The 21,306-nt window shown below is 42.1% G+C and overlaps 1 protein-coding gene across 1 annotated transcript in view; it reads left to right on the top strand.

The window, feature by feature from the left end:
* The first annotated feature begins 3,849 nt into the window (after positions 1–3,849).
* Positions 3,850–21,306, top strand: part of PRRG4 (proline rich and Gla domain 4) — a 294,949-nt gene continuing 277,492 nt past the window's right edge. Inside the window, exon 1 of the mRNA XM_085648249.1 lies at positions 3,850–4,127. Within this exon, the coding sequence (XP_085504375.1) occupies positions 4,096–4,127 (32 nt within the window). The 5' untranslated portion in view covers positions 3,850–4,095. The remainder of the gene's footprint in view (positions 4,128–21,306) is intronic.

Below are 21,306 nucleotides of genomic sequence, written 5' to 3'. Positions count from 1 at the left end.
GTCATATGTGCCAGTTGTGATTCTGTGCAAAGGTGCAAGAAGGAACTGCACAGGTGTTGAAATATTAACATGGCACAAGTAAAAGAAACGTTGTGCTTACAGGAGAGTGAGTGTATTGTGTATGGGGGATATTGAAGTGAAGGAGCCTCAAAGAAGTACATGGAATCAATTTAACAAACTTGAAAGAATGGAAAGCTAATGTGGCCCTGCCAGAAATCAAATTTTTAACTTGCAGATCATGGCCATCTTACCAGCCATCAGGACTTCAACTAATAACTTGCAGATCATGGCGTATTTTATTTGCCCTTAAGAAAAGGCAGCAAGTAACGTCTAGGCATGTCATTCAGTCCCTTGCCCATCACTATGATTCTGATCTCGGGAGTGTCTTGTGCAAATCATACTGAGAACATGCAAGTAATATTTCTTAAACATTTTCTCTTCATTGCAAGTGAAAAAGCTACTTGATCGCTAGGCCGAGGACTCCTATGTAAGCACGAGAAACATCTGAGGAAGTGAATAAGAAGGTACATATTTGTTTTTGAGTGATGGGTGAAGGGGCAGTGCTGAGGTTTGCCCTCACCAACCTTTGAACAAGTAACTTGCATAGCCTCATCGGTGGTATACAGCATATACATACTGCAGCAATTTTGGGAGCACCTACTTAAAGCCTGGGTGGGCTGGAATTACTTTTTAACCACTTACCACAGAATGATTCTTTTATCCAAATTTATTTTATTTAAAACCTAAAAAGATTTTTTTTAAAGATTTTTTTTTGGAAACTACTAAGTTAAAAACCTCCTGTACCTCATGCAGCTGTAAAATTGCAGCCATGTACTATTCATTAACATGCAACTTCAAATTTTGTATCTTAGGTTAAGCAAGCATTTGATATGGATCGTTTTCTGCTCCCAAAAGATGGTAGAGTGCTCAAGCGAAAAGCTGAAACAGAAAGCGACGGAGAGGGAAAAGCTGCAAAAACAAGGAAATATGATTCCTCCTATTTGGACATTGGTTTCACCTGCATTGTTGTTAGTGGAGAAAGAAGACCACAGTGTGTGGAATGTGGCGTGATCTTGGCTAACGACAGCTTGAAGCCAACAAAACGAAGGCGTCACTTTGAAACGAAACATGGGTCTCTAGCAGGAACAAGCAGAGATTTTTTTGCCAGGAAGTTGACAGAGATAACTCAGCAGAAAGAAGCGGTGAAACATGTGGCAAATACTCCTGAAACTGCATTAAAAGCATCATACCAAGTAGCCTACCACATTGCCAAAAACAATAGGCCCTTTGTAGATGGAGAAAAGGTGATTCTCCCAGCATTGCTCGACGTAGCTAGGACAATGCTTGGTGAAAAAGCAGCAGAGAAGTTCAAAAGTATACCCATCTCAGACACAACAGTTTGCCGCTGCATCGCTGACATGTCAGAAGATATCCAGGGACAGCTCATAGCCAGGTTGAAATCAAGTTTGTTTGCTTTACAGCTGGATGAAGAAACTGATGTGTCAAAGGATGCCCATTTAATTGCTTATGTTCGTTAGTGTTATGAAACGCTAGTATTAGAAGATTTTTTATTTTGCAAGCCAATCAAGGGGCGGGCAACAGGATCCGATTTGTTTGCCATGATCAATGACTTCCTGAATATCCATGGCTTAAAATGGGAAAATTGTGTTGGAATCTGCACAGATGGTGCTCCTTCAATGTGTGGTGCTAGGGCTGGCCTAAAAGCTAACGTATTGAAAGTGGCTCCACATATTCTGTGGACACACTGTATGATACACCGGGAAGCCCTTGCTGTTCGAAACATGGAAAGCGAACTAGAGGATGTGCTGAATTCTGCTATAAAAATTGTAAATTTTATAAAGGCCCATCCCACAAGAGCTGGAATTTTATGTGCAGAAATGGGAGCTGAGCATGATGGCTTGCTGTTTCATACAGAAGTGTGGTGGTTATCCCGGGGGAAAGTGCTGTCTCGCATCTTTGAATTAAGGAATGAAGTAAGGCAGTTTCTTCTGTGTTTGGGCCCCTGCAAAGCAGAACAACTATGCAATCCCCGCTGGCATGTACTTCTAGGATACCTTGCTGACATTTTTGAGAAATTAAAGTCCTGAATCTGTCTCTGCAAGGAACTGACATGACTTATTTTGCCATGAATAAACGAATAACTGCATTCAAGAAGAAGCTTGAATTATGGAGAAGACTAGTTGAAGATGGCCTGTTTGAGCAGTTTCCATGTTTAGTAGATGCTCTTTCAGAGACTGAATATGAACTTCCAAGTGTTGCTGAGGTAATAAAAAATCATCTGACTTCTCTCAGGAACAGTTTGCAAAAGTATTTTCCTGAGGACAACGATCACTTCAATGACTGGGTCTTTCAACCAGTTCTGGCAGAGGTGGCAAGCCATCTCCCAATCCGTATGCAGGAAGAACTGATTGATCTCCAAAGTGACCGCACTCTGCAGATGCATTTCAGCAAAGTCTCACTGGGAGACTTCTGGCTGAAGATGTCTGCAGAATATTCAGCTTTGAGAGAAACTGCTATCAAAACTCTCTTGCCTCTCAGCTTGTCGCACTCCCAGGTACTAAAGACTAAGTACCGTTCAAGACTGGATGTGGAGCACAACCTGAGGATGGCAGTAGCAAAAATCCATCCACAGATTGACCGTCTCTGTGGCGAAAAACAGACACACCCATCACATTAATGTTGGTGGTGTTATTATCAATCTGTCATGTGTAAAACATAGCATCCTAGTAAAAACAATTTGCAAAAATGTTATCTTGGAAAATTTTGTTTTGAGCTGTGTAATAAGCCTCTGTCATTTAACCACACCCACTCACAAACCTACAGTTAACTAAACTCTTATTGTGTTGAACATTATTTGCCGGATATGGCCCGGGATATGCGGGTGGCGGTCAATTATGTAGTGTCCCAGATTCCATAAATTTCTGTCAGGGGGGGCTCAACCTACAAAAGTGTGAAGACCTCTGCTCTAAATCAATGGTCTTTAAACTTTTTCAGATGTGACATAGTTTGAAGAAGTGAAAATACATTGCTACTTCTGCAACATTTAACAGATCCCCAGCACACATTAGGCAGTAAATTACGGATACATTAAATGCAGGTCAAAATTATCAGTCAAGGTTGTACGTCAAATCTCAAAAGTGAGAACCCAGAGTGAGGGATCCCGAGCGAAATCCAAGTGTGCCCGAGTACGGTGCATGACAATTTTGACATTCTGATCGTATACCATTAAACTTGGAACACATAGAATCCCTTGTGGGACGGAATTAAAACCACAAATTATTAGTTGTTTGCCTAAAGGACAGAGCCTTGAAAAAGTCGCGGGATACTGTCCCCTTGGCGACGAAACACGTGTTGGCTATGTTTGTCCGAAGAAGTCTTTTAGTCTGAAGAAATACAAGGAAATTAAAAAACAAGAGAAAAATTCACATGCGTTTGAAGATATTTTGCTTATTGTCATGCATTTAATGTATCCGTAGTTTACTGCCTAATGTGTGCTGGGGATCTGTTAAATGTTGCTTATGCATTTGTGATTTTCATGTCACAAAATTCTGAGGAGATTGGTGGTTCTCCCCTCCCTGCTAGCACCGTCATTAAGATATAGTTTACTTTTGGAAACAAATTAGTGTAAACCTCCCAAGGCGCCCTTTGACCTACAAAAACCAAGCTGCTATCTTTGGAATTCTCTTACATTGCTACTTCTGACCTGTACATTAAACAATCAAATACCGACACACTTCCTGTCGCAGCAGGAGGCATGCTGCTGCAGGTAAGGAAGCGGCAGGTTGTGTCTGGGCAGGCTCTCGGGACGTCACCTAACGTCCTAGGAGCCGCCCATCTTTTCAAGGGAGAGCAGGAAGCGCCAGATGTGAAGTCACCTGTGGGCACTGCCCGAGCCCCCCTTCAGTGAGGAGCGCTGCGAAGTCGCACTGCAGCCGGCGGCGCACGAGCGCTAGGGTCAGTGACGCGACTGGCCGTGACTTCGTCCCCTTCCCTCGAGACAGGAGGCTGTTCACTGGAGCGTTCCGCCTGTACCTGGAGGTTGCTGTGCCAGAATGTGCTTTGCGGCCAAGTCCGATGTGTCTTTTGAAGGGTGAGACTTTGCTCAGGTATGTCACAGAGAGAAATGTAAAATGTTTCTTTGTACTGCTGACATGGGAATGCAGGGCTTTCTTACAGGGGACACCTCAAGTTCAATATATTTTGATTACGATTTTGTCGATATTTCCGTTTCGACATATCTGGCTAGGATGACAGAGTTCACCCCTCTGTTGAAATGAGGAGAGCGAGTGAAACGAAAGCAGAGTGCGGTTGTCCGTGTGTTGTGTTATTTTATGCAGTGTTATCCGCATCAGTATAGAGCACATCCCTATCCGTGTGGCCTGGCAGCGCTGTAAATACTGCCAATAGCGTTCAACGTAAATAATGCACGAACTCAGACAGAGAACAAGAAACAGGACAATTCAACTGTAAAAAGAAACTCTCGCGGCTGAGAAGCGAGATGGAATTGCCTTATTTAATGAGTCATAGAAGACTAAGGAAATGAGCATTTATGTCTAATGATGACGTTTTCATCTGATAAAACTTTTCGCCTAGCCACAAAAGGTTTTTGGCACATTTAATCATTTAATATCCCAGTTCGCCACAATAACTTAATTTATTATGAAATGTAGTCTAGCTAAGGTGGCTGATTAAACATTCTATTCAACCATACATAGATTGTGATAAACATATGGGTTAGTGCCAATTCACAGCATTCATTAAATAGGGCAGAACATGTCTAACCCGAAGCGCCGGAGAGCGTATACAACATAGGCACACAGTTGCCTTTGGGCCGTAGCATGTGTGAGTAGTTCCTGCACTCGCGATTTTTTCTTTTCATCATGGTTCCTATAGTTTTGCTTTCTCATTATGAACGCAAGACTACAAGTACACGAACACCAAGAAAAACACGCATTGGCATAGCCAATAGGTCTCGCTTTTGGGACCTTATAAGTATTTAGTTATGCAGCACAATATCCTTGGTGCAACAACATAAACTGTTGCGTGGCTAAACACTTATAAGGTCCCGAAGGCGAGATCTATTGGCTATGCCAATGCTTGTTTTATTAGGGTTTACACTGCTAAACTAGTCTTTTAGAAACCAATGCAGGGTGCCTGGCGAGTGTTCAGTTTGAGGAGGAAGATTTCTTTCTGCATGCACCCCTTCGCATTTTGTTATCATGTAAAGGCTGGGTGCTGTGCCGACTCCATGTTGTTTTTAGGTTGATAGGTTAAAGTCAGTAATAAATGAAGCACAAGTAGCTGGAGCCTCACCAGGGCAAAGTGAAGGGTATGGATATATCACCAGTGCGTGTATGGTTGAGGAAAGAAGTAATCGCATGCATGGGTAATCATGCTATACCATAAAAAATAAATATGTAGAAAAGACAAAGAAATGTGCACCATGGTCAAGAAGATTCAGGCCCACTATTACGACACCAAGGCAAAAGAAAAATAAAGAAAGACGAAGACCCAAGTGCAATAAAGTTACGTGTAATGAGGACACCAACAGTCTTAAGAGAAGACAAACATCTATATACACACCTACTAGATGGAAACAGAGATTAAGTCGTGGTGATGGTTCTTATGGCTGAGATGAGTCCGGGACTAGAGAGTAGTCCCTAGTCAAGTGTAGATTCTAAGGATAAAGGGCATAACATAAGGCTGATGCGAAAGAGCCTACCATAAGGTACAGAAGGCTCAAATATGGCTATATGTCTGGAGAAGATAGAGAATTATAAATAGGCCACATCGTAGGATACGCACGGCTGTAGGGTTAATAAATAAGTGTGAATGGTTTAAAAGAAGCTGATGTGAGTGATGAGAGATACCGGTGGAACACATAAGCATGTATTTAATAAAAGAACGCTTACCTTTAAGGTGAAGCTAGATAGAGTACACTATGGAAAGGTACATAAAATCCCATGTAGCACCGGATTAGGGTTGGACTAACGGGTCTGTAACAATAAAGATTGAAAAATTGAACCGCAAAGATAACAGAAAAATTGCTAAAAGAGTACAAAATAAACATGGGCAGGGTCTTACCCGGTTGTCTCAGATGAGACGCAGTGATTAAGGGTTATCAAGAAAGAGTGCTACGAGAGAATTGTGCACTCTGCGGGTCGGGAGGGTACTGCCCACTAGAAAGAAATTTTCTAAAAGAAAAAATGTCCACAAACCATCAAAGGAGAAAAATGAAGAAACATGAACGCAAATCTGAAGGTGGAAATGACTACAAGGTTAGGACAAAACTTACTTGTATTTCCCGACCAAGTCACAAACTCTAGGTCCACAAAGGAAGCCAAACATCCAGCATGTAGTCGGTAATCACATGGGCCAAGGACGCTTTATAAGTAAGCAGGAAGGCGCGGACGGTAAGCGGTAGATAGCACTCACCTGTGAAGCGATTGGCGCATGGAACGTGTAAACAGATGAAGCCGTCACACTATGGACGCCATCTTTAGTGTGCAGATAGGAAAGTGGCCGCCATATGTAAATGTACAACAAAAAAGAATAGGCTAATCGGTAGATATACTGAGCAAATTAGAAAATAACACATACTAAAGGGTATAGTGAAACCCATAAGTACCACAAGAGAGAATAAAATATATACGGCCGACTGGATACGGCCGAAACTAATAAACATACTAAAGCACAGTAAGGAAAATCGTACATACAATGAATCCCAATATAGGGAAAATAACCAGCTGAGTACATACAGAACGAATCAGCGGGAAGGCTGTGTTAAATATAACCAATAAGGAGGCAGACCCGAAGTGGTGATGTAGGGAAGGTAACCAGCTAACTACCAAGGGAACGGGACCACTAGGGCAACGTATTGTGCATGGCTGGTTTAAAGTTAAACTCAAAATGGTACAAGTAGCGGGAGGATAAAGATGGAAAAAATGGGGAATGAGTGAACAACCTCTGCCAACAGGAAAGGATAGTGAGAATGATGGAAAAAAGACAGAAATGGGGTAGGTAAAAATGTAGCAATGAACGGCGTGAGGGGATAATACTTAAGCGAGAAAAACAGGAAAAATTAAAAACAAGCCTGGGAATGATGTGGGCGCGCGCTCTAAAACGAATTAAAAAAAAAAAAGCATGGCGAACTAACAACCATTGACAAAGCCAATAGTCCTGGCTTGTAGGTGTAATGTTATTTATGTGGAGGCAATAACAGAAGCCGCAAAATACCAGTCGGGCGGCACACTGTGCTGAGCACAGATTTTTAGTTTGTGTTTTAAGCCACGCCTTTGATTAGATCGGCCACGCCCCTTAGAGCGACCTCCCAGCGTTCTCATCCCACTTAAAGCCCTGGTTACACAGGTAGCTGAAATTTAAATTTACAAACTTTATACTTTCCAAAGGTTGCAATGATTTGTTAAGTAGCATTTTCAAGCAAAATCTCCTTTTTTGCCAAACTAATTTTCAGGATTTTCTTTACCATGTTTTATTTAAAAACGTGCAGCCTTAGTAATGTTTGTAAAGCGGCCCCTCCCAATCCAATGTCTACTCCAAGTTTTACATCCAAAATCCCGGAATCTAATGGAATGAATGAATAATCAGTGATTACCCGCTCTCTGGTTGCCGAAGGAAGCTCTGGTTATTCCAGTCGGAACCAGGAAAAGCCCTTTGCTTCATGGCTGAACCATTACTAACCTAATGAAACCTTTCTGGTGAATTATTTGCAGTTTTTAACATCAGTGGGAGTCGGGTTATGCAGTTGCTTCAGTGGTTATGAGCGTTTCTTCATGTCCTCGAATGAGCCAGAACTAATGTGATTTCTGGGGTCTTGGCTTTCATTAGTAATGCAGAGGCACCGCACGGACTGTGACTCAGACAGGTATGCGCTCTGCCAGCCAGAGGCTGCTCCTGACGCTTGGGGGTCTTTAAAGCGCGGCACTGGAGGCCAGCTTAGGATCCGTGAGTCAGGAGAGCTGTCGGTGGGTCAGTGCTGCCACCGCTGGTTCATCTGCAGAGAATGCCACCAATCACTAGTTTTGTGTGGGCGAAATACCGAAGACTATCACCGACCTTAATTAAAGGATGCTGATACTGACTAGAAAATGATATAAAATGCGCGCAATCTCACTTTGAACGATTGAAACTGCGACAAGTAAACTGCAATTCCTTCAGGGACATCAACGGAATCAGCACATTGAAATAAATTGGCTGTAGACACAGGAACTCCATAACACACTAACCAAAACAATCTTACATTTAAAAAAAACAAACGCGCGTGCCTCGCGCCTGTTAAACATAGAAAAGGAAGGCAAGCAACAGCCATGTTGTACAAGCGCGCGCACCTCACGCTGCAAGTTAAAAAAGAAAAAAAAAAAGGAGGCAAGTCTGGTGAGTGGTGTGCGCGCACCATGTTGAGAGAGGAAAGCCAGATGGCGCCTCTGCTCATCATTGTGCACGTAACCGCACACTCTATGCCACCCAAAAAGCTATGGTCTGGCTTTTTAAAGCCCACTCACTAAATGTCTCGCCAGATCAGAGCATGCGCTAGCTCAGGCGAGACCTAAAAATTGTCAGCATGAGCTGCCGACAGCTGGCCTGGGACAACCTTAGATGTCTGTGGTTGGTCAGGATTTTCAGGGTGTTTACAATATAGATAGACGTTTAACTATAGTTGTAGAGGAAAACTTTGCAACTAATATGTATTTATTTATTTATTTATTTATCTAGGGGCATATGCATCAACATTAGCATTTGCGATTCCTTATTAGCGAAAAATAAGGAATCGCTAATAAGGAATAGCAAAAGGCTATGCATGTAGGAATCGCTATTCAAATAGCGATTCCTTAACATTCCTTATTACCGAATCGGTAATACCGAATCGGTAATAAGGAATACCTACCCATTCGTTCCTATGGGCTTGGAGGCCCATAGGAATGAATGTAAAGCCATTCTGTATTAGCGATTCGGTATTACCGAATCGCTAATAGCTGGAGCACTTTCAAGGGTGCCAGGGTGTCAAAAGGACACCCTGTTGCACCCCTGAAAATGATATGTGCACATATGTTGCACACACACATGCTCTAAGGGCATGTGTGTGCGCAACATGACACTTTGAAAAATGCACAAAAGTGCATTTTTCATAGTTTTTGCAAATTACCATGCAGTTCATCTTCATGGTAATTTGCTCCCCTTATTAGCGAAATCGCTAATTTTTTAACTTTGATGCATTGCATTTAAGGAATCTCACTTTGGGATTCCTTAAATGCAAGAGCTATTTAAGGAATCGGTATTTAAGGAATCCCTATTTAAAGAATCGCTATTTAAGGATTCCTTAAATACCGATTTCTGCTTTTGGGTTGATGCATTGGGATTGGGTATTTTTTACTTAATACCGGGAGCTAATAAGGAATCGGTATTTTACCGACTGGATTTTGGCTTGATTACAAAATCCAGTCGGTAAAATACCGATTCCTTATTAGCTCCCGGTATTAAGTAAAAAATACCCAATCCCAATGCATCAACCCAAAAGCAGAAATCGGTATTTAAGGAATCCTTAAATAGCGATTCTTTAAATAGGGATTCCTTAAATACCGATTCCTTAAATAGCTCTTGCATTTAAGGAATCCCAAAGTGAGATTCCTTAAATGCAATGCATCAAAGTTAAAAAATTAGCGATTTCGCTAATAAGGGGAGCAAATTACCATGAAGATGAACTGCATGGTAATTTGCAAAAACTATGAAAAATGCACTTTTGTGCATTTTTCAAAGTGTCATGTTGCGCACACACATGCCCTTAGAGCATGTGTGTGTGCAACATATGTGCACATATCATTTTCAGGGGTGCAACAGGGTGTCCTTTTGACACCCTGGCACCCTTGAAAGTGCTCCAGCTATTAGCGATTCGGTAATACCGAATCGCTAATACAGAATGGCTTTACATTCATTCCTATGGGCCTCCAAGCCCATAGGAATGAATGGGTAGGTATTCCTTATTACCGATTCGGTATTACCGATTCGGTAATAAGGAATGTTAAGGAATCGCTATTTGAATAGCGATTCCTACATGCATAGCCTTTTGCTATTCCTTATTAGCGATTCCTTATTTTTCGCTAATAAGGAATCGCAAATGCTAATGTTGATGCATATGCCCCTTAATTCTTTATTGATTGTTCCAAACAGAAAACGAACCAATAATAAACCACATATAGATCTCATAACATAAACTTAAAGTGCATATAGCATACAAGAAAAAAGATATAAACCAATAATTAGAAATAAGTAAAAATGAAAAGAGGAAAAAAGAAAAAAATATGTTCAACCAAGAAGGAAGCTTGGGGCTAACATCTGTCTTCCAAAAATGTAATATATTTAATATTGGCAAGGCTAAGAGCTGTGGATAGTCACTTAAAGGTATGAATGGATATGGAGAACAAGCCCGATACATAATGCAGAAGTGATAACCATTTTGTTGAGGAAAGTTGAATAGGGGAGTATTTCTAGAAATAGTTTTCAATTTGGGACCAGAAAGGACGTATGTTTGAGTACTCCCCTAGTATATGCAATATAAGGGAATAAATTAATAAGGGGTCTCAGGGCCCTAGGGAGGGTCCCAAGATACAGAGGAACATTTTGGGGGTACTCAGTTGGAATGTAACTGGGATAAGGTCCCTGCTGGGCGTCGACCAGGGTGTTGCCTTATGCAAGTCTTGTGGGGTAGTGTATGTTCAGGAGACTTGAGATACTGAGGGGAGCTCATTTATAGATGAGTTCATGGCATTCCGAGTTAATGCGGTCGCCCCTTTACATGGTAGACCTAAAGGGGGCGTTGCACCTTTTGTGAGTCTAGGGTTGTGTTGTGATATAGAGGTAGTAGTTTTTGACTCAAGGAATGTATTGGGGTTTCTTTTATCTTTTCCTCATAAAGTTAGATTCCTGGCGATTAACATTTATAACTCTTCCTCGCCTGAGGCTAAGTTGGAAGATGAGCTAAGGAACTTTTGGGCTGTGACCCTACTAGCCTGGAACTTTTTGCCCATTATTATAGTAGTAGGTGATTTTAATATACCTCCGTGCACCTCATGTATTCTCAACTGGTGAGTATCTATTCAATTAATGGCTGCAGAGCGCACTCACTTTACTCACACTTATCAGGGTGATGCTTTAAATGAATTGTTAGCTGAATTTGATCCTATCAGTCTCCTGACCAAGGAAGCCTATGATTCCCCAATGTGGTCCCTTCATTGAAGGGCAGAGGCAGTAATTCAACAATTGAATTTTTGTGTCTGCTTAACTTGGGCTTTCTCTTACCAAGTTTAGGGCCGAGTGGAATATTATTAGTGATCATAACCCTCTTATAGCTGAATTTGGTTGGCATGATTTCCAGGTAAAGAAGTATACCAATACATACAATGAAATCCTTCTTCCCAAGCAAAAAGGGAGGTGAATAGGTCAGGGTAAGAAGAATTTAGTTAAGAGAGGTAGATTGGATTTTGAAGTGTGTCTGCAAGATTATTCCCCTGATCAAGCCATAATAGATTATTTCACTAACATCTGTAAAGAGGTGAAGAATGCCTTACCAAGAAGTCTAATAAACCTGTCTACTGCAAAATTACTCGATAAGGATTGTACCACGGCACACAAAGAATTAAAACTGGCCCTCCGACAGAAACCAAGGTCTAGAGAAGCTGTGAAGGAGTCTAGAATGCTTTATTTCCAGGCACGCAGTAATAGAATAAATGCACTTAAAAGAGAAGCATGGGAAGAGCTTTATGAGGCCAGTAGTTTAAGAGATAGCTTAGCTTTCTGACAAGTTGTTAACCAGCCGCCCTTTAATAAGATGGCGCTTCCAGTCTTGGGGCAGACTATTACAGCCAAGAAATGGTTAGACCATTTCTCATTCATTTATGCAGGTGGTGATGACTCTCTCAATATGGAGCTTTGAGTAACTGAACTAAAGTTACATTTTACTTTAGCTGAGATGAAGGCAGGACTAAAGGGCCGTTCATCTGGAAAAGCACCTGGCACGGACAGGGTGCCAGGGGACCACTTTATTTATTTATTTATTTAGTTGCAGAGTTTTATATAGCGCTGGCTAGACCCGGAGGTATCAGGGCACTTTACATAGAGGTGGACATGATGGTTACAATAGTTACATATGTGTCGAACAAATAAATAGGAAAGGGTGGAAAACAAAACAACAGCAAATAATTGCCCAGAGATGGTTATTATATAAAAGGACAATAGTAATGCAGCGGTAAAATAAAAGCAGGGAAACGGTGCACAAAGGGGTGGAGGGGGATGGGGAATGAGGCTGAAGTAGGAATTATTATTACAAAAAGAGCCCCGCAATACCTGCAATTAAAAGGATAATATCAGGGTCCCAATCAAGTCATGTAGGCAGAGCCATTGATCAGGTCGGGATCATGGCGGCGCAGCATCAAGGGCCGGTCACACTCTCCGAGTAGGAGTGACGAGGCTGCAAAGAGGGACAGTCGAAGGAGACAAAATGGCTGTCACGTACCAAATCATATAAAATGTATAAAAAATTAAATTATGTATTGACATGCGGGCTCCCATAATCACTTTACACCTTAACATCGCTGCATCTGTGATTATTCACATTGTCAAAAAGGGGAACCGAGCGGACCCATGGTGCTATAGACTGATTTCGCTGCTAGAGAATGAAGTGAAAGTACTTGGCTGGGTCTTGCTTAATCAGTTAGTGGACTGGGCCGATAGTAAGGAACTGCTGACCGAAATCCAATATGGTTTTGGAGAGGGCTATGGAACAGTGGAACAAAACCTGAACCTGTATTCATTAATAACCAAATATAGAGCTGTTAAAGGAGAGAGCATTCATATATGAAGGAAGGTGGAATCTGACTGCATGGTCGCACCCACTTTTTTACTGGTGTTTTGCTGGTTTTTGACTTAGATGGGCTGGGATCCTGCTATTCAGGACCCCAGCCTATCTGCTTTCCCCTTTAAAGTGATTACCAGTACTTTAGGTACACTACAGATTGGATTTTGGGGTACCCTTATAAGTCCCTAGTATATGGTATACTATGTACCCAGGGCATAGGGACCCCAGAGGCCTAGCAGGGGCTGCAGCATGTATTGTGCCACCTCTGGGAAGCCTTCCAAAATGACACCACAGGTCTGCTACTGCAGCCTGGGTAAGGTGGTGTATGCACCCCTTACTGAGATATAGGTATACTATGTACCCATGGCATAGGGACCCCAGAGGCCTAGCAGGGGCTGCAGCATGTATTGTGCCACCTCTGGGAAGCCTTCCAAAATGACACCACAGGTCTGCTACTGCAGCCTGGGTAAGGTAGTGTATGCACCCCTTACTGAGATATAGGTTACCTATATCTCTCCATATCACTGCACATGTAAACCTATCAGTCACCCCTGGCAGGCCTTAACAATCCCGAAGGCAGGGGACTGGGTTTCATGTGAGAGGGTGCCCATGCATGAGCAGAGCCCCTCTGCAGCTTTCGGAACCTTAATTCCGGGGTTGTTTGTGATGCAGCCAAACCATATACTCTTAAGTGCATTATAACCTCGCGGTAAATGCTAACTTTGGGATGGCTGCATGGAAACATGTTGTGTTTGGTGTCAAATACCTTGGAATCAAACCCACACACCAGTAACTGGTGTGGGAGTATGATCCCACCCTTCTAGAGGGAGAGACATGATAGCACCGGTATACCCAGTACCAGCTTAACAGACCCTGGCATCACAAAATGGATGCTGCCAGCCACAGACACGAGTCTGCCCTCCTGCTGTTGGACAAAACTCTGGCAGGGGAGGCCTGGACAATAGGTTTCCTGTCACAGGGAGGTGTGACCACCTCCCAGACAGGCTTTAGTGTATTGGGGCTGGGTGGGTGCACTCCAAGAGTGCTTTGAAGTCTGCACTGGGGGCGCATTTGGTGTCCCTGTGCATAGTCCAGCTCAAACCGGTTGCAAGGGCTACCAGCCCCAGCTCTGGCGCGAAACTGGACAAAGGAAATGGGTGTAGCCACCACTCTTTCCTGACCCTCCCATAGGTGGGTCACTAGAGTTTGTCCCGCCCCATCCTTGGGTATAAGATAGGAACCCCTGGCTACAGGACTTTAGATTTACCTGGACGAAACTCTGATACATAATCCTGGAACTTCGACGATCTACAAGGCACTAGATGACTGAAGAATCTCCCTTGGAGTAAAGGAGTTACTCCCCTGCAAGGCAGGCACCTAAGACGCATCTGACCGGTTTGCATCTCCGAAGCTCCCACCGGTCTCCGAAGAATTTGCAACACAGAAGGTGGGTTCCCAGGCTTCCCAGAGACTTGCCCGAGCTCCCAGCAAAGCTGAGACCCATAGCCCTCGTGGGGACCATGAAACCGGAGCCCCTGGACACCGTGCACATTTGCAAATGCATATGCTTCTCGTCGATCCTTGAGGCTGTGCTTTGGGCTACTTGTAGTCTACACTCCGAGCAGTGTCTCCACTGAAGATTAGTGGCCTACACTCACGAGTGTCCTGTGGGCTGGTATTGTGTGATTCCTCTCGAGGTCCCTTCGCAATCCCTGGTCCGTCAACTGGTGGGTCCCTGTGAAGGGAACTCTAGCTTACCTGGTTGCTCCAGACGTGCCCTGATTCTCCATTGCTTGAGGAGTCCCCAGGACCTTGCTGGTCCGCACTGAAGCATCTTTTCTCTTCCTGCATGAGTTGCTGTTGCCAAGGCTTGTTGGGTTCAAGCCAAGCACCGACACCGCAACCCTCCACATCATTCATGGGACAGCTCGAATCCAGCTCCTGGCTGTCGTCAACGGCTCCTGGTCCTCTTGGCTGCAGAGTCAAGCTTCACCTCTCCGCACCTGAAACACCCGACCTCAGTGGGCATTCGTCCATCGTGCCCCTGGTCACTGGCAAGTGACCCAGGCTCTGTCCCCTCTGCTTTCAGGTTCTTCTGATCTTTGATCCAGGCTTGGATCACACCAGACACTTTTCTTCTTCCCGGCAGCAGCACTTTGCAGCATATCGCCATTTAAATCAACGACGATTCCCGACACCATTTGGCACTGATAGAGATCAGGGTACCTAAAATAAACCCACTTCCACGGATAGAGTAATCTCACAGTTACACACACATACATTCATCATACGCTAGGGCCCATTTCACTAACATACACTCAAATACTCTACCAGCAATAGACCTGTGGGAAGAAAACTCCAAACCACCCTGCATCTATATCTAGGACGATAGGACCTGATTATAGTGGTTGTCCTTAAACATACTCTATACAATCTATACAACAATGATCAAAATGTACACAATAATTGACAAGAAAGGAAATTCAACACCATGTTTAAAGGTTATATTGCTTTATCTAAAATTAGTCAAAGTAAAATCAGAATAAATCATTTCTCATAGTTACCTATTCTAACTAAGTGTCAGAACGGGTCAGGACAAGTCTCTCGGTAAAGTCTCTCAAGACGAAGTCCCTCAGCATCGATCCTCAGCAACGCAAGTTCACGCAGCAAAGGTAAAATGGCAAGTGGCAAAGCCCTCCCTAAGCTAACAAGTCTTATAGTGAAAATTACAATGGAAACACACATAAAGTTGACAGAATAAACTGTATCACTGAGTAGAGCGAGAAGGAAGGGATGTAACATTGCTACATCTGAAAATCTTCGCTCAGGAAAAGTCACAAGACGTGAACTACGGAACAGGAACCAAGAGACTATTAAAGTATCCAACTTGTTCAACTTCCCTCGGCAGCCGAGCCACAGTTCTTTGTCCGTTTCTGAAGCTCCTTTGTTTGCCAAGGACGTTCCATTTCTTTGGAGATCCTCCAAACTGCTGATGTCCTCATGGAAATTTACAACAAGGACCATGGTCAGTTGTCTTCGACCTTTTTCCAGCAGGGGTCTCCCTTGCCACATCACAGAATATGCCACAGCCAGGCTTTGAAATACTGTCAGCTCGGTTAAGGCCTTCATAGGCCACAATAGACCATCTTAATTAAAGAGACAAAATAAACATTACTACAGCATATTAATTAAACAGTGTTAACCCCACTAATACCCTTATGTGTATGTATTTATCTAGCTTTGCGACATAAAAAGCATTAATTCAGACAGCGTTTTGTGCTCAAAATAAATAGCACACAGCAACGTTTAAACATGAAAACTTGCACGTTATTATTAAACAGAAACAGCACAAATAAGCTAACCCTCGTATAACTTTCTCTTATGTTAGAACAAACGAATTGATTAATAAAATCACACTTGCACAAGACAAATAATTAATTGTTATTTATTAATAAATTAATAAAACGCATAGACATGCCAGAGCTTCAAAAGCCCATGAATTTTCTAAATGAAAACTCTGCTCCAGCAATCCCCCCTTTGGTGATTTTATCACCAAATAAACCCAAAAAAAAAATTAGTGAAAATGTAGTCCCATTTTAGGAGAAATCAGAAATGTCTTTTCCCCTTACACAACATTTAAACACCAGTCACTCTTTCATCATCTCTCTTTGTCTCTAAATAAACACTCTCCCTCAATTCTTCTAGTTCAATTTCTTGAGGTTCTCTTTTCAACTTCTTATTTTTCTTTTCTTTATTCAATTTCTTTTTCCCTCCCCTGTTTTTACAACACACACACACCAATTTTATTATTAATAAAGCCACAATTATACAAGACAAGGGAAACAATATTCTACCTATAATAGTACTACCCATCTTTGCAATAAAATCCTTAACAGCTATCATCTTATTAGCTATTTTAGTCCACAAACTCCCAGCTTCAAGTGGTACTAATTCTTCATGCAAATCAGTAATATTTCTGATATAGACCTTTAGGTCTTTACTTTCGTCAGGAATGTAAGTACAACAATGTTGAACTTTCAAAATTCCACAGACTCCACCCTCCTTGGCCAATAGAATATCAAGGGCAAGTCGATTTTGCATTGACATGGCACGTACGGCACTTAATTCCGTATTCACCAAAAGAAACCCTCCTGCGGTATTCGTCGATAAGCGATCAACCACTGTGGACAGTTTCCGAATTCCATAAGCATTTAAAGAAATTCCCACTGCTGGAATCAAAACCCCAAAAATATCACCCACAATTTCAGACCAAGTTTCTCTCTTAAAACGTGTTAATAAGTTAATATCTTCTACATCTCTTATTTTATCTGTATGAAAAATCTTAGGAAAAACCAGGCCCACATAACACGTGCCATACCAATGGTCAGGCAACTTGTAATAAGCCTTGTTCCCACAAACATAGTATACTCCTGGAAAAATCGTATCTTCTCCACCTCTGAAACCCCAACCTGTCGCAATGAAGTATGTATCATGGCATTCACTAGTTCCCACAAAATATGTATCATATTGGGATTTCCTTCTGGTAATGCAAAGTTTACCCTTCTGCGGCGCATCTAGAGCTAAAGTTGGACTAGCCCCATTCTTCAACTCTTTTCCCATCTCAATGTCCCAAATTGTCTCACTCACTTCATATTTTCTCCCTTTCTCATGCATGTTCACTCTCCTTTCTTCTACCATATCCAGGAAAGCTCTCTCCTCTTCTTTCAAACTGCAAGTTAAATTATTCTTAAAAATATAATCTAATGTTAATCCTTTTTCTTCAATAAAAATCTCACCAAAAGTGTTAGCTTCTTTAGCTGGATTCAGCTCTTTATTCATTGGCAAGTGCCCAAAAATACTATCTCTGTTAGACATCTTATAATCTATTTTCCCTAACAAATAAAAAACACTACTTAAAATACTACAGGAAATACCATATGTAGCTGGTAAATGGTGATAAGTAACACCCTCTGAAACGGATGCAGGTAACTGCATGCAGACATAGCAATCCCTTACTTCCATTGTCTTCACATATTCATATAACAGTTTAGAAAAAACATTACTAGAAAAATTATTAATCGACCTATCTTTGTGTATGTAACTACTACTTCTAATTGGAACTACTTTTTGTGAATTCTTCTCTACATTTGTCACATTTTCTATATTCATTGCAAATTCTACTCTAAAAGTAACTAATAAAACTAAAACACCCCATAGAAGCATTAATAATCCAGTACAACAGCAGCACATTCTACACCACCTCTTAAAGAAGGCACATCTATTTCTATTATCTTCTATGTTAGCCATTTTAGTTTAGCCTCTACTACTCCACTACTGTTTGAACTTCTTCAATTCTTCAGCAATTCTTCAGCTTTCAGTTTATCCAAATGATCTCTTCGTTCACTTGATCCAAGTGAATCCTTCTTTCACTCAGTTTGGATATTTGTCATTCTTCACTTCAATTTCTTCAACATCAAATTGTATCAGATCTCCAACGTCAGAATCCTCAGTACTCGACTCTTCTCCAATGTCAGTCAAGAGTACTTTCAGAATTTCACCAGTATCTTCCTCAACCACTTCTCTCAAGACCACTTCCAGATTATCTCGAGTCACTGTTTCTTCTTTTCCTTCTTCAGGCAGTGTCACATAAGACCATTCCGGTGATCTGTACTTTTGGTTGGGTCTTTTAACTCTTTTTATCTCTACTGGTTCTTTCAATCTCTTTGATTCTTCTCCTTCAGCCTTTGAAGTTTGACTTGATATTTCATTTACTTGTTCAGCTTTCGATGAATTTGCTCTTATTACTCTGTATCTCACCCTTTTAACTCGGTTGTTAGGCCAACGATCTCCTTTCACAACCTTTTTCGGCTTTAATTCTTTAACACTCTTTTCTCCAATCGAAGTTCTCTTTCTCAGAACTCGACCCTCTGTTTGTTCATTTTCATCATCCGATTCTGTTTCAATTGCCTTTTGCTTTCGTTTCTTAGCAGTTTTCTTTTCTTCCACAGATTCTTTCACCACTATTTGAGACTTCCCTACTTCTGTCCCTCCTCGGGTCTCCGACACGCAATCTTCTTGCTGTCTACTTGTCCCTTCACCTAGCTCCTCATCAATGTTCCCTACACCTCCTCGGGGGTCTTCCGCAATCTGTCCCTCTCTATCTTCTTCTGACCCTGTTTCTTCAAGAATAATCTCAAGTGGTTCTTCAATCTCCTCCTCTTCTGATTCAGGAGTAGTCTCTGTGTGATTTCTTTTTTCTTTTCTTTTCCCTCCACTGCTACTTGAAACTTCAGGCTCTTTAACAGAATCTGATCTTCTCTCTGATACTCGCAGTGATTCTCTTGAAGCTCTCTCTGCTTCTTTTCTCACTGATTCCGTATCTTCAGGATCTTCACCATCACTGGAATCTGACTCTTCAAAATACTCTTTACCAGTTCCTTCTTTTGGGTTTGGAACTCTCAGAGTATGACTTGCATGTACCCAGTGCTTCACTCCAGCACACTTTACTGCAGTCGTTGTAGTCAGAATAACTTGTCTCGGCCTTCCCCACCTTGGAATCAAGCAATTTCTTCTTCTGTGCACCTTAATCCTCACCCAGTCTCCTGGACTTAGATCATGGGCTTGCTTCTTCTCAAGTGTGGTAGCTTCTTCTCCAACCTGGTGAAACACAGAATGAACTGCGTCAGCCAGGCCTTTACAGTAATCCAAAATCATGTCATCAGTTATTGTCACCAACTTATTGACAGGCACGAATGCATGGCGCATAGCACGTCCCATGATTATTTCATGCGGGCTCAAACCAGTAGTTCTATCTGGAGTAGATCTCATAGTCATCAGAACTAGAGGTAACACATCTGGCCATTTCATGCCAGTGGCTAAACACATCTTTCCAATTCTATTCTTGATTGTGCCATTGATCTGCTCAACCACACCAGAAGCCTCTGGTCGGTATGCACAATGTAGCTTCTGCTGTATTTTCAATGCTTCACAAATCAAACCCATGAGCTCATTTTGAAAGTGTCTACCTCTATCAGACTCAACTGTAACTGGAAACCCGTACCTAGGAATCAACTCCCTCAACAGTAACTTTGCCACTGTTAATCCATCATTTCTTCTAGTCGGGTAAGCTTCCACCCACCTTGAAAACAAACAGACTACCACTAGAACATACCTCAGTCTGTTCACTTGGGGCATCTCAATGAAATCAATCTGCATTCTTGTAAAAGGACCTCCTTCTCTGCCTATTGTTCCCAGACTCACCACTGTCTTTTTCCCAGTGTTAAATTGCTGACAAACTAAACACCTCTGACAGATGCTCTCTGCAATTGTCCTGAACTTTGCATTGTACCAGGTTTGTTTAAACGACCTAACCATCGCGTCTCTCCCCAAATGTCCCTGGCCATGATACATCCTTGCCATTGACGACAAGATAGAGTTAGGCATCACTGGTCTGCCATCTCTGTAGACCCAAACATGGTCTGTTTCTCTTGGAGCACATCCTGCCTTAATCCAATCTTGTTTCTCTTCATCTCCTGCTTCATCTTGTAACTGCTTTACTTCATCCCATGTTTCTAGGACATTAGTAAACATCACAGAAAGGAAAGACATTTCCCCTTCTCTTTCCCTATTAATTGATTGATTTGTCTTGGCACAATATTGCGCCACATCATTGGCGTAACGGTTACCAACCGTTATAAAATCATCCCCTGGACCATGGGCAGCACATTTTACAACTGCTAACTCCTTAGGCAGCTGTATCGCCTCAAGCAATTTTCCAATCAATTCAGCATTCTTTATCGGAGTCCCACCCGATGTCAAGAAACCTCTTTGTAGCCACAGTTGGCCAAAATCATGTACCACTCCAAATCCATACTGACTATCAGTCAACACAGTTGTCCTCAAATCTTTCCCAATCTCACAAGCTTTTGTCAATGCTATTAATTCAGCAACTTGCGCAGATTTCACTCCTTTCAATGGTGATGCTTCCATGACCTCTGAAACTTTGCACACTGCATATGCTGCACATAGCACACCATCATCATTCCTCAAGCATGATCCATCCACAAACAACACATGGTCATTTTCAGGTAAGGGAATATCCCTTATGTCTGGTCTTGGTTTTGTACAGTACTCAAGCACATCCAAACAATCATGATCATCTTCCATCTTTATACCCACGTTTTCAATATCCGGCAAGAGTGTCGCTGGATTCACATTCACACATCTCTCAAGAGTCACATTTGATGCACCCAGTATCACTTTTTCATACTTAGTCAACCGACTATGTGACATGTACTGAGTTCTGCTTCTTGTCAAAAGAATTGCCACATTGTGAGGTACGAATACCCTTACAGGATATCCCATTATGATCCCCTCACTCTGTTCCAGGCTTCTGCATGTTGCAGCCACAGATTTTA

Source organism: Triturus cristatus, chromosome 3_2 (genome assembly GCF_964204655.1).
Source record: "Triturus cristatus chromosome 3_2, aTriCri1.1, whole genome shotgun sequence".
NCBI lineage: Eukaryota > Metazoa > Chordata > Amphibia > Caudata > Salamandridae > Triturus > Triturus cristatus.
This window is presented reverse-complemented; position numbering and strand designations above follow the sequence as displayed.